The 16,031-nt window shown below is 34.8% G+C and overlaps 4 protein-coding genes and 1 non-coding gene across 6 annotated transcripts in view; 4 read left to right on the forward strand and 1 right to left on the reverse strand.

The window, feature by feature from the left end:
- The first annotated feature begins 208 nt into the window (after positions 1–208).
- Positions 209–3,801, forward strand: LOC100181066 (WD and tetratricopeptide repeats protein 1-like). The gene is made up of 3 exons (XM_002126937.5): positions 209–273; positions 495–619; positions 887–3,801. The coding sequence occupies exon 3, from the start codon at positions 894–896 to the stop codon at positions 2,787–2,789; it is 1,896 nt and encodes a 631-aa protein (XP_002126973.3). The 5' UTR covers positions 209–273; positions 495–619; positions 887–893; the 3' UTR covers positions 2,790–3,801.
- Positions 3,207–6,768, forward strand: LOC100183417 (STIP1 homology and U box-containing protein 1). 2 transcript variants are annotated; one of them, XM_026833914.1, is made up of 8 exons: positions 3,804–3,923; positions 4,285–4,359; positions 4,436–4,725; positions 4,796–4,874; positions 5,220–5,276; positions 5,515–5,631; positions 6,046–6,537; positions 6,575–6,768. In XM_026833914.1, exons 1-7 carry the CDS (start codon positions 3,834–3,836, stop codon positions 6,169–6,171), a joined length of 834 nt encoding a protein of 277 aa, XP_026689715.1. In that variant the 5' UTR covers positions 3,804–3,833; the 3' UTR covers positions 6,172–6,537; positions 6,575–6,768. The 2 variants fall into 2 exon arrangements, with proteins under 2 accessions (XP_026689714.1, XP_026689715.1); XM_026833913.1 differs by having other exon boundaries at positions 3,207–3,927; positions 6,046–6,768.
- Positions 6,769–7,021: 253 nt separating this feature from the next.
- On the forward strand, positions 7,022–7,093 carry trnap-ugg. Its single transcript has one exon. It is a non-coding gene; the product is annotated as a tRNA-Pro (tRNA).
- A 1,125-nt stretch (positions 7,094–8,218) lies between these two features.
- On the forward strand, positions 8,219–8,581 carry LOC101243335 (putative methyltransferase DDB_G0268948). The gene has a single exon (XM_004225873.1). It carries the CDS (start codon positions 8,219–8,221, stop codon positions 8,579–8,581), a length of 363 nt encoding a protein of 120 aa, XP_004225921.1.
- A 1,667-nt stretch (positions 8,582–10,248) lies between these two features.
- LOC100177914 (dynein heavy chain 8, axonemal) overlaps positions 10,249–16,031 on the reverse strand; it is a 38,565-nt gene continuing 32,782 nt past the window's right edge. The window contains exons 85-89 of the mRNA XM_026833655.1: positions 13,976–14,209; positions 13,334–13,486; positions 12,775–12,964; positions 12,384–12,505; positions 10,249–11,869 (exon numbers count right to left, since the gene is read on the reverse strand). Of these exons, the coding sequence (XP_026689456.1) occupies positions 11,582–11,869; positions 12,384–12,505; positions 12,775–12,964; positions 13,334–13,486; positions 13,976–14,209 (987 nt within the window). The 3' untranslated portion in view covers positions 10,249–11,581. The remainder of the gene's footprint in view (positions 11,870–12,383; positions 12,506–12,774; positions 12,965–13,333; positions 13,487–13,975; positions 14,210–16,031) is intronic.

A 16,031-nucleotide genomic window follows, 5' to 3' on the forward strand; every position in this document is an offset into this window, starting at 1 on the left:
TGCCGTTCATGTATCCTATTTTTGGTGGTGTTTTTGACAATTAACAACGCCTCTTTAGAGTCGCGATGCTAAGGTTATATAATTTCAAAATATTCTTTGTTTACTACCAGATGGGACAAGAAAATAGAGTAAAAGCATGTCCCATCTTACCCCACTGTATTGTATCTTTGGTCACTTATGCGTGCCCAATAACATATCGGAACGTTGTAGTTTGTGTGAAAGATCACAACACAAGGATAGCCATGTTATTCATAACATTAAGGATGCAATCACGTAAGTCAAGGGTGCGTATATTTACCATTTGACAGTCAGTGTTGCTTACTACTTTCTATTGCAAAAGAAACGCATGACTTATGCACACAGGCCAGGAGAATCGAACAAAACGAAAACAGTCTGGCAACACTGGCAGCAAACTTAGACAATTCCTAGTTTTGGACATGCCTTGTTAGTTGTCAGTTGTCATGCAGCGCTTTCAATGTACATTTTACATATAGGTAAAGAGAAAACCCGCTACTCCACTAAACTAAACGGTCCTATTGTCACGAAGTTGGAAAACTAGAGGGCACTAGTGAAGACTCCTCCGGTACATAGCAGAACAGGCTGGTGGAAAGTGTTAAAGGTTGGTGCCGGTGGTTAGGGGTTGATGGTTAGGGGGTTAAAGGTTGGTGGCGGGTTGATAGATAATAGTTAGGGGTTAGTCACTAACCGTTAGTGGGTATAGGGGTTAGTAGTTAGGGGTTAGTGAATAGTAAATAAGGTGGGGGGATTCTTCACTAGCACCAACTGGAGCTTTTTGATTCCTGAAGAAGACCATTTCACTATTTTCGTACTTAGTCTTATAACAATTTTTTGGGGGGCTAAATTTATCTATTAATTTATCTTTCAGTTACACAATGGATAATTCTGTTATAAAGCGTATAAGAAATCGTGAAAGTAATAGCTTTCGTGCACATAAGTTTTGTAACGACAACCATGTTAATGAAGACATGTTGCATCGACTCCAACTTGAAAAGGAATTGGTTGGCCACTCTGGCTGTGTTAACTGTTTGGAGTGGAATGAAAGTGGTTCAATATTGGTGAGTGGCTCGGACGATACAAATATTATTTTATGGGATCCTTCCACACGTACACCAATAAAAACCTACGCAAGTACCCATCATGGAAATATATTCTCTGTCAAGTTCCTACCGAAAACAAACGACCACTTCGTTGCGACAGGGGCAGCAGATAACCATGTTTTTGTACACGACATTGAACGAGGGGAAAAAATTCATGGACATCGTTGTGATGGGCGTGTTAAAAGGCTAGTTGTTACACCTGATCATCCAAACATTATCTGGAGTGTTTCTGAGGATGGTGCGATTCGACAGTTTGATATGCGTCAAGAGCCATTTGCTATTACTCGTGTTCTGCTAGATTTATCCGCAATGTGTGGTCCAAGTGCAGAGGGAAAATGTCTTGCCATCAACCCCACGCAAACAGACTATCTGGCGCTTGGTGCGAATGACCAATATGTCCGTTTATACGACAGGAGAATGATTAAACCAAAGTTCAGCAAGAAAAAGAGAAGACATGACTACGATGGGTGTGCAACTTATTTCACTCCTGCTCATTTGCATCATGAGCGTCCAGAATTAAAGCGAAGGGGAAAATATCTTTGCACAACTTACGTGGCTTTTAATCCAAAAGGAGATGAACTGCTTGCCAACTTAGGCGGAGAACAACTGTATTTATTTAATATTTTCAACAGCGACCAGTCAGTGTATGACCCAATCACTGAAACACTTACGCAAATTAATAAACAAGACCAAAGTTCAGAGATACCCAGCGGTAGTGCGATTGGATCTAATGGGATATCATTAACACGCAGTGCCAAACATAAAACCCAATCCCAAGATACAACCCCTCTTCTTCCAACTGTTGAAAAAATGAAATTAAAAGCAAATGATTTGTTCGCTAACAAGCAGTTTTCTGCTTCTATAATGGTTTACAATGCGGCAATTAATCTTGAGCCAGATAGAGCTGTTTTGTATGGTAACAGAGCTGCTGCTTACATAAAGAGAAATTGGGATGGTGACATTTATGCAGCATTACGCGATTGTTATAAAGCATTGCTGCTTAATCCTAACCATGTAAAAGCAAATTTCCGTCTTGCAAGGTGTTTGTATGAGTTAAGATGGCTTACTGAAGCTCAGAAATGTTTAAAGGATTTAAAAAATAATTTTCCTGATTTTCGAAACAGCAGAGCGCTTGCTGTCTTGGAAAAAGATGTGAAAAATGCAATTAAAAAGGATAAATCTAGTGAAACCAATAAAAGACATGTTATGATGGGTGATGAGTCTTATTTACGAAGCCTCGCTTTTGATTACACCAAGCGGTACTGTGGCCATTGCAATACAACGACTGACATTAAAGAGGCAAACTTTTTCGGCAACAACGGGCAGTACATTGTTGCTGGATCTGATGATGGTTCATTCTTTGTGTGGGAGCGAGCGACCACAAACCTTGTCCGTGTTATGCGAGCGGATGATTCTATTGTTAACTGTCTGCAACCTCATCCGAATACATGTATGCTTGCCACTAGTGGTATAGACCCAATTGTTCGGCTTTGGAGCCCTCTTTCTGTTGGAACGGAGGATAGGACAGTCAAGGAAACAGAGAGTGCAGCGGAGGCAAACCAGAGGAGGATGAATGAAGATCCTCTGGAAGCCATGTTGCTTTCGATGGGGATGAGAACATCCGGGGAAAGAGATGATTCAGGAGAATCAGTTTCTTGTCGGACAAATTGACATGCAAGTACATATGCATTCATAGTTCCCTGTTAAAGACCTGCTTTTTGTTGTTTTTTTAGTTAAAATTATTCATTTGCTTAGAAACTGTGTGATGTTTATGAATTGTGGATTTATGTAATTCATTGTCAATTTGGCTTGTGTACTGTATACGAATACTGTTATGTAAATATTGATTTTATTTAAAATCATTGTAATATGATTGTGACTTGTCGCATCCAGATGCTATTGCAGTGTTGATGTAGCTAGCGTTATTGTAGCAATTTTGTTTCTTTTGTTTTGCCATGGCTTGTATTAATTATATACCCCATGAGTTTTATTGCTAGGTTATATATATTCTAATTTTAAACCATTTTTTCATATATAAAAAAAGGCGTTAAATGTCTTTTTGAACTTGCTTTTGTATAACTCATTCAAATTCATTCTAGATTTCAGCAAGAATTATTACTTGTGTTTGCACTGATTTTGGTGCCGGCAATTGGATAATAGAATATTCAGTGAAGATTTAAAGTTAAAAAACTGAAATGCCGGTTGGAAACATTGGACATGGGGGAGGCCAACAGAAGCCATCATGTTGGAGCACGATAAAGATGGGGTTTGGTATGGGCTTCGCTGTGGGTATGGGGGCTGGGGTCATCTTCGGGACTTTTGGGGGGCTAAGGATGGGGTTACGGGGCCGAGAACTCATCGGAACAATTGGAAAGACGATGGTTCAGAGCGGGGGAACTTTTGGAACATTTATGAGCATTGGGATGGGGATGCGAAACTGTGTTTAGAGGATTTTAATGAGTTGATCATTATGTTTTGAAGATTGTATGTAAAATAGTTTCAACTTTTGTAAAGAAGATGAAACTAGCTATGCATTCTGTGCCCTGGTTTATTAATAATATTATTGTAATTTCCATGTTGCCTTTGATGGATTTTTTGAAAGATTGATAATTAAGTAAACAGCAATTCAATAGTTTTCCAATGTTAAAATAACATTTCAAAATTTGTTTTTTTTGCAATGAACTAGTATATGGTCAAGTGTTTAATTATAACAGTATGGCTGCTGTTCAGTATAAGTTGGAAGGAAACAAACTTTATGCTCAGAAGAAATATGAAGACGCCATCAAGCAATACACGAAAGCCATTGTTAGTATGTTTAACTATATCTAGTTGCTTAAATGAAGATTTTGTATGACCACATGGTAATTTATGCAAAGTTTTGTTTTGATAAGTACTTTAATGTTGTTCGGTTAAATGGTTTATTACATTATACTGTTTGTAGGGTGTAACGGTCATGCCTTTTATAAGAAGGTTTTGTACTTCTGGTTTAACATTGGTAAGACTGTCGTTTCATCATGTTTGTGCAGTTGTACACTACTCATACCTTAGTTACCATAGCCAATGAGACAAAATAAAGTCATTCAATTATTTATAATGGAACAAAAATGTAGTTGGATAAATTGGAATTTACTTTATATATGAGTTAAATTTTACTTTTGTGTTACAGAACAAGAATTCATCCATGTCTGTATTTTATACAAATCGAGCTTTGTGTAATATCAAGCTACAAAAGTGGGAGGAGGTATTTTTAGTTTTACTGTATAGTTAGAGAATTTTTATCAATATTCTTGCATGTTTAAGTATTTTCTCTTTTATAGGTAGCCTCAGATTGCAAAGCAGCTCTTGAAAATGATGCACAATCGGTCAAAGCTCATTTCTTTATGGGCCAATCCAATCTTGAATTGGAAAAATTTGACGATGCTATCGTTCATTTAAGCAAAGCCCATGAACTTGCAATGCAACAAAAACTTAACTTTAGTGACGACATTTGCTTCTACTTGAGATTGGCTAAACGGAAAAAATGGGAGAAATCGGAAAAAGTTAGAATACAGCAAGAAATTGAATTGCAGAGTTACTTGAATCGTTTAATGCTTGAAGATAAGCAACGGTAAGTTTTAATTTGAGTTATTTTGTTTGTTTTAACAATACAATTACGATATATTTATTATATTTTACAGGGAGGTTGAAGCTAAAACTAAAAGTGTTGAGACAAATAAAGATGAACAGAAAATTTTAGAAGAAATTGAAGAAAAATTTGTAAGTTGTGTGATTGACTTGTAACTTGTTCCGCATTGTTAAAATTAAAAAACAAGATTGGGTGCTTGGTTGTAGTTCAATTTAATGTGAACCTTAAAAAAGGGACTTGCCAACGTTTTATCAATGTGTAATGTCCATACAGTATAAACATCGTCATCACTCCTTAAAAAAAATTATAAAAATTAACGATTCGTAAGGATTCAAACTAATAAAACATGAATACAGTCATACAATTTCATTTCCCTCCCTAAATAACTCACAATTTGTCCATTGCTGGTAGAATGCTAGATAGTGAACCTATGTGTCATTGTCCCATTGATTCTTAATATGTGTTTTTATTCAAAGGAATCACGTAACCAGGAGCTGAACTCATTGTTTGCACAAGTTGATGAAAGAAGGAAGGTATTACTTCGCAACGAATGCTTAATGCCGCTGTTTTGGTTTAACTTTTATAACAATAGTCAGGATTCAGTGTTTTACTGCAGCCTGCAGGGAAGTTAAAGCAGCTACAAATTCAAACTGAAGGCGTTTATTTTATATTGTTATTTGGTATTTAAATTGAGTTTTTTTAACTATCGTTAGGATTTCGTAAGTAAGTATTTGCAGTAAGTCATTTTTTTTAATGTTTATACATTTCTAGACTCGTGACGTGCCTGATTTCTTGTGTGGGAAAATTAGTTTTGAAATAATGAAGGATCCCGTTATAACTCCCAGTGGAATAACTTACGATCGTCATCTGATTGAAGAACACATACAGGTAGATAAATAGTAAAGACCGGGTTCTTAAGTATTTATTACTTCATACTTTAATATTAGATATTTTTGTTGTAGCAAATATGTTGACCAAGTTTTTAACTTTTATGGAAACAAAATAAACAGATATTTGTCCACTGCTGTTCTTGTTATTATTCAATTCTATGCCAGATTAGTTCCCAAAACAGCTAAGTATTACTACATAGGTTGTTATTTTAAACGTTTTGAGGCTTTAAAAACCACATATTAATCATATACAGAATAATTTTTTGGTAGTACTTTCTACCAGAAAAGTAGAAATACTGCTGTAAGTTTATGTGAGGTAAAAAGAAAACATAAAAAGTTGCTACAGCAGGAAAAGGAACTATTTCTAGTCTACGACCTGTGTCAGGGTTTTATATACTACTTTACTTAACAGAGGGTTGGACATTTTGATCCAGTGACTCGGCACAATTTGGAACTGAATCAACTCATACCGAACATTTCCATGCGTGAAGTTATTGCCAACTTTGTTGAAGAAAACGGTTGGGTTGAAGAATATTAACAACGTTTTGATTTTTTCATCTTATTTAATAAATGGTTCCCTTTTTTTCTTTTTTTGCTATCATGATCAGTAGTCATGAATGTTGTAGTAGTACATCTTACTCTTGTCCTTTCTTGCTTTGTATGCTGTTTTGCATTTCCTATCTCACTAAACACGACTTTCATTTTGAAACGTTTGTAAACTTTATGCTTACTAAATTGAGTTTATTTTTACTTTAAACAATTTGCAAACAAATGGTAAATACCCAATTCTGATATATTTTGTTTGTCAAAATGGACATGTTAGAAATACTAAACCAAATTCAAAAACAAGATTGTAGTTCACACCGTCAATTGTAAATCACATTATTTACGTTTTACATAAACGTTTAGAGTCTCAGATTTAAATCATGCTGCAACTAAATTATAAGTTGCATTGTAAAACAAATATACTATATTAGGAGTTTGTGATAACCTTTATGTAATATTTCTGTTATTGTACAAAAACTGTTTTTTTTTGGGGTTTTTTTTCTTGACAAACTCTACTTTGATGAGTTTTTTGTTTTCACTGTGAATGCTGCTGACATGATTTAAAAATAAACTACTGAGTATTGAAAATAAATTTTTGAGTATTATTCACTGTTGAGTGTCAAAGCAGATCAGATTTCAACGTTTTAAACAGTAATGTTAATTTTGCTATGTTATTTGGTCGTAATATATAAGCATAAATCTATTAAAATAAGGAACGTATATTTTAGAAATTGGTTAAATGTTATGTGTTTCTTAAACCAGCTAATATTCCTTTGTAAACTGACCTATGCGCCTTGAGACGTAGACAGTATTAAGCCTTTGTTCGAAAAGCGGTTGTGTCTGGCTCGTTGGTCTAGGGGTATGATTCTCGCTTTGGGTGCGAGAGGTCCCGGGTTCAAATCCCGGACGAGCCCAATTTTTGTATTTAGACTTTTAGTCCATTGTACCTTTAGTTTAGCTAGTTTTCTATGAACTTATACCTTGCCTAATTCGTTTTATGTCGTTGCGTTCATCTATTTATCTCACAAACCTAATATATCGTCAACTGTTTTTGGTGTTTTACAATAAACGCGGTCCTATTTTAATAACAATGTGATTCAACTACTTTCTCCTATTTTTTATTCTATTTTTTCGTTTCATTTTGGGGTAAACAAAGAACATCCAAAGAACTATAAAACCGTATCTTCACGACTCCCAAAGACGGCTGTTAAATGTTTAGAATACGATCAGGATTTTTAGATGTTATGTTCTAAAAGTGTCCCAGCTTTCCCCCACACTACTATAATGTCTTTTTTCGGCAACGTATCACGACATCTGGTATGGGAAATTTGGCGAGTTTTGGAACTTGAAAAAAACCTGGACAAAACAAGGAGTGCAAGTTATGGACAAAACCAGGACAAACACGTTGTCATAAATTGTTTTTTTTTATTATTGTTGTTATTGGCCGAGAAAATAAAACGAAAAGTTGTCCCATCTTCCCCCATCTTACTGTATCTAATAAAAGCTTGTAGAGGCACAGCTGGACAATCTGCATTATAGGCGGCACGAATTGAGAGACCGGTAAATGTAGTTCACAACATAACATTTAGACAAGCTTTTCGCGCACATTCGACTTTACTGTTTGGGCCATTAGCTGTCTTATTGTGTATATAGTGATTCACTATCGTATTGTTTATATTCCGAGTAGGCTTACGTGTTCCTCGGATTAAACTTATAATAGATTTTTTCTTTCTTCCCCTTTATTCACGACTGTCCTAAACAGAGTGCGTTTTTTTATGTAGACATGCAGTCGAATGTGGTTGTTACCATGCGGGGATTATATACAGAACCGAGTGAATAAGGCGTGATTAAGTAATTTCGCAAGTAAGACTCGTTCGTTTATGTCTGTCTCGTTGTTGATATGCCAGTGCGACTTCTCTGATCAGTTTTTACAGAAAAATTGCAATATAGATATAGGCGTAGTTAAATTTCTTGAGAAGTAATTAAGCCTTATAGCTAGACTTTAACTATATAATTATTGCTAAAAGAGAAATACCGATATGTTCAGGTTTTATGAAAGTAATTCCATTTCGGAAAAATACAAAAAGTACCGACCTCATTATCCGACACAGCTTGCCACAGAGACACTGGGCGATTTGAAGGGAAAAAAATTGAACTTTCTACTGGATGTCGGTTGCGGTGGTGGCCAAACAACCAATATATTTGCCCCCTACTTTCATGAAGTGCTTGCCATTGACGTCAGCGAAAATCAACTTAAAGAAGCGAAATCTCAAAACAAGCTTGCTCACGTGACGTACAAGCAAGGGTTTGCTGAAACACTGCCCTGCGATGACGTCAGTGCCGACATCATCACAGCTGGAGCAGCATTACACTGGTTCAATCGACCAAAGTTTTACAAATAAGCGGACCGTGTTCTAAAACCGGGCGGTCGGTTGATCGTATTTGAATATTGGTCATTTAAAATTTTTCCTCTTAATATATCTGGAGACGCCACGGAATTGTCAGAAGTTGCGGATAAGCTGTTCAAAAACTTTGAACAACTCGAAACGAAAAATAACTCTAAATTGGAAAATATATACCGTATCAGTTCGAACAAGTACTTGAAAATATTGGATGAAATGCCGTATTCAAAAAAACGTCGATTCGATAATATTTCTATGGAACGTTTTTGGTCGTTTGACGACGTAAAAGGTTTCATTCAATCGGTTGATATTTATGATATTTATATGAAACGCAAAGAAAATGAACTACATCTTTCGTACGAAGAACGTAAAACTAAACTACTCGAATTGGACCCTTCAGAAGAATTCGTTAGATTACTAAAGAAAAGTTGGGGGTGTACAGAACTGGAAAACTCAGACGTCAAAATGAAAGTCGTTTTTGACTTGTTCGGAGTAATCGGGGAGAAATAGTCGATCTGTACATCTATTTTCAGGGTACATACGATAAGCTAGACATCGGACGTTTTTGTTCGTTTAACTCACTATTTTTTGTATATATTACTAACCATATTCTTATAGTAGGGTGGGGGAAGATGGGACACTTTTTCATTTAATTTTTCCGTTTAATTTGGCAGTAAACAAAGAACATTCAAAGAAGTATAAAACCGTATCTTTACGACTCCCATAGACGTGTGGTCAATTGTTTAAAACACAATCAGGATAATTGGATATTATGGGCTAAAAGTGTCCCGTCTTCCCCCACCCTACTATATTTACAGTGTATTTTGCAACTTTTGGCGGTACTTTGAATGTGTTTCTTTGCAATTATCTTCTATTATATTCGTATATACCAGAGGTCGAATGAAAATGTTTCATGTATGACAATTACAGTTTTAACAAAATCCAACTATGAAAATGTAATGATTTTATTAAAAACGCGTGCACAAAACGACAGAACAACAACGTGCTTCAGGTTTTACAACAGAAATTCCAAAAACGAAAATTGTTTGCGAGGGTTTTCAGTGTCTAATTTTGCAGTTACAATGTCAGCGGGGTTCAGTGGTAATCAGTCGGAACGGTCATCAGGAGTCGGAACCCGCACGCGTCGTGGGCAGCGACCTATCAGAAAACTGCGACAACAGTTCGACTCTTCTTCGTCAACCACAGGGAAAAGTCGAGCAGCAGAGTAATAAGTCGTAACGTGTTTATCTAAAAAGAAAAAAAGTTAAATTGTAGCTTATACTTTGCTTGTATGGTCCATTTAGTTGAAATTAGCAATCAATGAAAAAACTCATCCCTGTTATAAAAAAATTACATAACGTCATCACTATTGTGAATATAGGCAGCGGAGGGTTCACTATGGGCATTATTACGTCAGGATTATCGGAAATCTTTTTTTACAAAAATAGATTTGATTACGTCATAACGAAAATGGATTACGTCAGAAATTAAGCTGATTTGTTTGTCCTTTTATGACGTGTTAAACAAGTGACGTTATTTTTAGTTTTCAATGTTACCTGTTTGCTGCAAAAGTGGCGAATAATGTAACATATAGTACAGGGGGGAGATGGGACTCTTAAGCGCATACTGCCCAATATTTCCAAATTTAAAATACATGCTGGTTTGTGGGTGATACCACGAATTAGGAATTAGTAGTATCATTCCTTTATCAATTGACAACAATTCAAAAAGTATAATATCTCTCACGAGGAGTTATTCAGCAATTCTCACAACAAGTTAAATGTGTTAAATTCCAAAAAGACAGGGTAAGACAGGACAGTTTAAACTCATTGTTAATTTTCATTACTAAGTGCATTTATTAATAGGAATGCACGTAAATATCACGAAATAAAACTGTACGCTTTAAAAAGCAAGGTTAAACATTCTTTTCCTTGCCCTAGTGCTATAGTTTTAACATGTTACCTACAAAATTATTGTATGAAATTGGTTTTAATGAGTATCTTTCAAATGCATATGCACTTTTTATAACAGAAAATTGATAATAAAATTAATAAAGTTTACATGTTTGCTACAAATTGGGTATTACTACACTGTTTTTCGCCCGAGCCACTTCTCTTAAATTATCTCGAAGTGCAAAATGACTAAATTTTAAATATATTTTCCATATATTATCTTGTTATTTAATCAGTATGCTTATATTATATTTGAATAACCCCTTGGGTATAAATTATTGAATTAAAGTAAACCTGTCAGAGTGGGCTATGGCAATAAAAACCTAAAAAACTACAATGTGGGGGAAGATGGGATACCAAGGTGAAATATATTTACATTAACAGTGTTCGGCAACTTGTAGTTAACCTATAAAAGTCATGGTGACTCCTGCCTACTTTCCTCATGTTTATAACTCTTTTTTTTCACAAAACCAAAACTAGTTATATAAGACAAAATCAGACTGATCGAAATATTCAAGGGTGTTTTTATAAAGCTATGAAACTAGTTTAATCATTCACACTCGCAAACTATAAAATTTCATTGGCTTACTATGATTTTGCCACCGTTTAAACTTAGCACCTAACTATTTCGCATTTTTTTACCTGTTTAAAATATTCTTTTTATAAAGTTGTGATAATACTGTCAAATAATTCTGTAACATTATTTTCCTTATTATTATTATTATTAGTAGTGTCCGTGAAAATTAAGTTTAAAAAAAGCTCATCGGATAAATTGTCCCATCTTCCCCCATCCTACTATATGTTAACACCTATACCTATATGCCTTCATCAAACATTGATAAAAAATGACCTAGAACGCAGCATCTAAGAAAAACATATTAAAAACAAAAACTTTTATTTAATACTTTCGAACACGAAGGCAAATTAACAATTTTTAGAGGAAAAAAAGTAAACAAAATATTAGCAAAACTTAACTTAAATTTTTAACCAGCACAGTGAGTTGGAAAAGTTTAAAATACATTTTATTAAACCGAGTCAGTGGTGGAATTTATTTGATGTCACAAAGCAGAGCGACACCACGCATGGTCCAGTGTGATGGTTTCTGGTTGGTTTTCAACCATAATGGTGTTATGTAGGTTAGATCTGTGCGACATGGTTTCTTATACACAGGGCAAACATAAAGAGAGGGATCTTTTGGTGCTGTGGAATTAATGGCAAACACATGAACCACTGGAAGAGGAACAAAGAGAACTTTAGGTTGAGATTCTATGAGTCTTGAGTTCCTTCTATCCCATGCAGCACCATCCAGGAATAAACCGTGCACATAAACTCCCTCCTGGAAAAAAAGAAAAAAATATTTTTATCTATATTGGGGTTCGGGAAGACATGGCACTTTTAGGACATAATATCCAAATATCCTGATCGTGTTTTAAACAATTAACAATGGCCTATTGAAGTCGTAAGAATACGGTTTTATAATTCTTTGAATTTTCTTTGTTTACTAGCAAATAAGATTAGAAAATAAAATAAAACGGTTCCCATCTTCCCCCACCCTACTAGATAATACTATATGATTGTTTCTAAACTTTTTTTAAGCCCAACTTAAATATGAATAGCAAAACTTTTCACAAAACTGCACTACTGACAACTTGTTGTAAGCAAAAGATAAACATTAATATGTAAGCCAAATATTTATAAAAATTGAATTATTGTACCCAACTGAATTTAATCACTCATTTTTTGGTTTTAAAAAGATAAATTTTTAATAAAAAAATTACAAATTTTTACTTTTTTTTAAAAAAAATACACGTTTTCTGGTTTAAACATAAAAAGAAAACAAATATTCCTACAGTAGGGGATGTTGATATGTCCTCCTTGAATTGCTTGAGAACTTCATTATGCAAAGTAACCGTGTCAAGCGCCCAACCTTTGTGCATACGAGTTACTTCTTGTCTCATGGCAGTTAAAAAACCTTGAAAAATAATCTCAGTCACAAATTTTTTTTCGTAAATTACTTTTTTAATACCAAAGTTTTGACACCTTATTCCGCATTCTTAAAAAAGAGTTTAATCACCTAAAATATCAAACCAGAAAAAAATTAAAGGGTAGTTGTATGAATAAACCAGTTTTTAGAAAAAAGGGAAAGAGGTGTATCAAACAAGCATCAGTGTTATAACGACTTTCGTTAGCCACCACGCAAGAATAAAACAAGTTACATTCATTCAGTCTTCACTTCCAAACCTTGTGGGTTAAAGAATCCAGTCATCCAGAAGCAAGTTGGCCTTCCTTCATAAATCCAGTGCGATAATTGAGCGTTCCGTTCCACAAGTTCAGTGAACCAGAATCCAATGGTCGACGACTCCCACGACACTTTTCTCCATAAAGATGGAACTTTGGCATCAAACAGATTATCCAACGCATCTCGCAAATTCTGAACAACAAAAAATTTTTTGAACACAGTGTTACAGAAGTTAAGTTTAATGGTAAAGTCTGTTTAAGAATAATTGCCGTGTGAACTTATACGGGTTAAAAAAACTTTAGTTACAAGTTTTACAACCATTGTAGATTGTAATCTGGAACTAATCACATTATGAAAAGTGTAAAAATTGACATAGTTTATCCAATATAAAATATAAATGTAAACATATGTACCAAACCTGGGGTGGCAGGGTAGACACACCTACTCTGGAGTTATTGGCAGTTAATTAATCAGTAAAAACTATAATCAAAAAGTTAGACCTACCCCTGTCTTCCTTTTTTAAAAGTGTTGTCTATGCATATAAACAATAAGTTTATTCACCTCACTCATAATGATGGTGCCTTCAATAGCAAGTTTAAGGTCAGTGAGAGTGATCCGGACCAAAGTGATGACTTTCTGCATCCGAGCAATCTCTTGCTTTAGGAAGATGTTGAGAGAATTAAGAAGACCCATTTTAACAAGGCGTGTTCGAACCTGATGCCAGATGTATATATAACATAAATATATATATATATAAAATATTTATACTATCAGTTTGTTTTTGAAGTTCGGTCTAATGAATTTGACTAATTTATCCTTGCTCGGGGTATATAGGTATAAACTATGACACAGGTATGGTTTTTCATCCATGCGCCAATAATGGTAGCAGTATCACATTGAATTGGGTATTTTTGTACGCTCACTAACTGCTTTGCCATGGCACAGTATGAAAAACAGATTCTAACAGCAGACAAGTTTGGAAAACACACTTGTATTATGACTTGCAAATTAAATTCATTAGATTAATGTCACTAATACACAATAGTTAAAAATAAATACAACTGCTGCGTTTGACAAAATGCATTCAAACTGGCTCAGAACATATTTAAACAGAATGTAATGAAACTTTGAGATAAAATTATTTTACTCTAAATTTCATGAAATATTTTTTACTCTATGAAATTATTTTTCGAAAATCTTCACCTCGTGAGCAACATAGTCTGGAGGAAGTTTAACGAGCATCTCGTGAGCTTGTCGGAAGACCACGGACTCCCTCGTCTCCCCCGATCCTCCTCCCGCATCTTTAGGTTGGATGTTGAGGATCGTATCAAGGATCGCGGTGGCGGAGTTGGTTTGGTAAGTGATGTCAGCGTTCATGTGAAGTCCGAACACCTCCGGAGTATCAGTGAGAGGAAGAGTATCAATCGCATCCATCACCTGTGATAATTGTGATAATTTAAGTAAATTGGAAGGTATACTCAGCAGATCTGAACTTTTTAAATTCTTTGTTTATACTTAAAAAACATTTAATAGTTGTTTATTTCTAAAAAACTGTTCAATTCTTTCTTTATTCTTAAAAAAAACATCAAAAATCTTTCTTTATTCCTAAAAAAACTATTCAAATTTTTTATTATTCTTAAAAAAAACATCAAAAATCTTTGTATATTCTTCAAAGAATATGGGACTTGAGTTTCAGACCAGAGTTGGCCCATTACTTTAATACTCAGATTGCTACCACCTATTTGTGACCACTGGGTTAGGGTAATTTTTGCCAACTGCTTTGCTTAACCGAACCTCGTATCCTTTGGTGATGATGTAAGCACCAATCACCAAGCACCAGTGGGAGATAAACTTTTATGTAAAAAAGCTATTACAGCATGAGTTACAACTTAAGTTTTTTTTCGTTACATCGAATTACCTCCTTTGTTGTTTTAAACTGTGGGATGATGTACCCGGTGTAGAAGCAGAAGGAATCATTGAACATTTGTTCATGGAACCAAACTGCAGCGAAAGTATTGAGTAGATGTTTGTCATAATCATCCGTAACTCGTCCACCATATTGTACTTCACCTGTGAGAGGGTTTCGGGAGGATTTGTGACTTTTTTGTGACTTTGGGCTTTGATATTGAATGACACTTATTAATCATAGGTGATTGAGCAATGACAGTTGCTATTACATGTGGCTGTTTTAACATTGAATAAGTAAACACAAGCCTATATTGGGAGTAGCGTCCGACCCAGTAATCTTTGCTTACTATGTGAGCGCTCTAACACTAAGCTACAACAGTGAATATTTTATATATTGAATAAAATTAGGTTTTCAACCAAACACAATCTACATATAATGCAAAGAAATTTGATTTTTAACCACATTAATATACACAAGAAAAATTTGCTCCAATTTTATTACCCAAGCAAATTATATGCATTATATTTTCTATACAACTGTGCAAATCAATATAGAAATCTCACCCACCAATCATATATCGTACAGTGCTCCATTGAATACCACGCTTTGGATCAAGATCATCCAGATGGTTTTGAAGGAATTGCACGGTAGCGTAATGGTCTGATGTGTTGAACTCATACGGGATGTTCCAACCAAGGGGTCCAAACTTACGTCTCTCCTATAATGGGAACATATGTTGCGAAAATGGTAGCACATATGTATTTTAGAAAAAACTGTCATATTTTGAAACTGATGGTCATATATACTTTAGAAATTACTCAGTATCTATGGCATAGTAGTTGAAGCAATAGGATTACAAAAACTCAATTGTCACCAATGGGTTCTTTATTTTCATCCAAAACAGGAATAAAAATAAATTATCAACATTATACCTTTGCTCCATTTGTAAACATGAGGGTTTAACAAGATAGTTTCAATATATCCACTAACCTGTACAGCAGTATGCATGAAGCCAATGGCATACAACAGAGGTTTCCACTGTGGTAGGTTGTTTACATCAAGCTGATCTTGAGAAATTCCAGCAAATGTTCGAGTGAGTCCGGCTTTAACTCCTTGAGGAGGTTCGTTGGTAAACTAGTGGATGGTAAAATACCTTTGTTGTAAAATATTTAGTATCTAAATAAATAAAAAATTATGAATTCATACAGAAAAAAATCAAAATTTACACAGAAAACTGTGTGTGGAATAGCTATCCCGTAAGCAGGCACATGTTGAGTGAAACAAACGCCAGTGTTATAACGATCGCAATTTTTCCGCAACATTTTTACACCAGTGACCAAATGCACGACT

The sequence above is a fragment of the Ciona intestinalis genome, chromosome 3 (assembly GCF_000224145.3).
Source record: "Ciona intestinalis chromosome 3, KH, whole genome shotgun sequence".
NCBI lineage: Eukaryota > Metazoa > Chordata > Ascidiacea > Phlebobranchia > Cionidae > Ciona > Ciona intestinalis.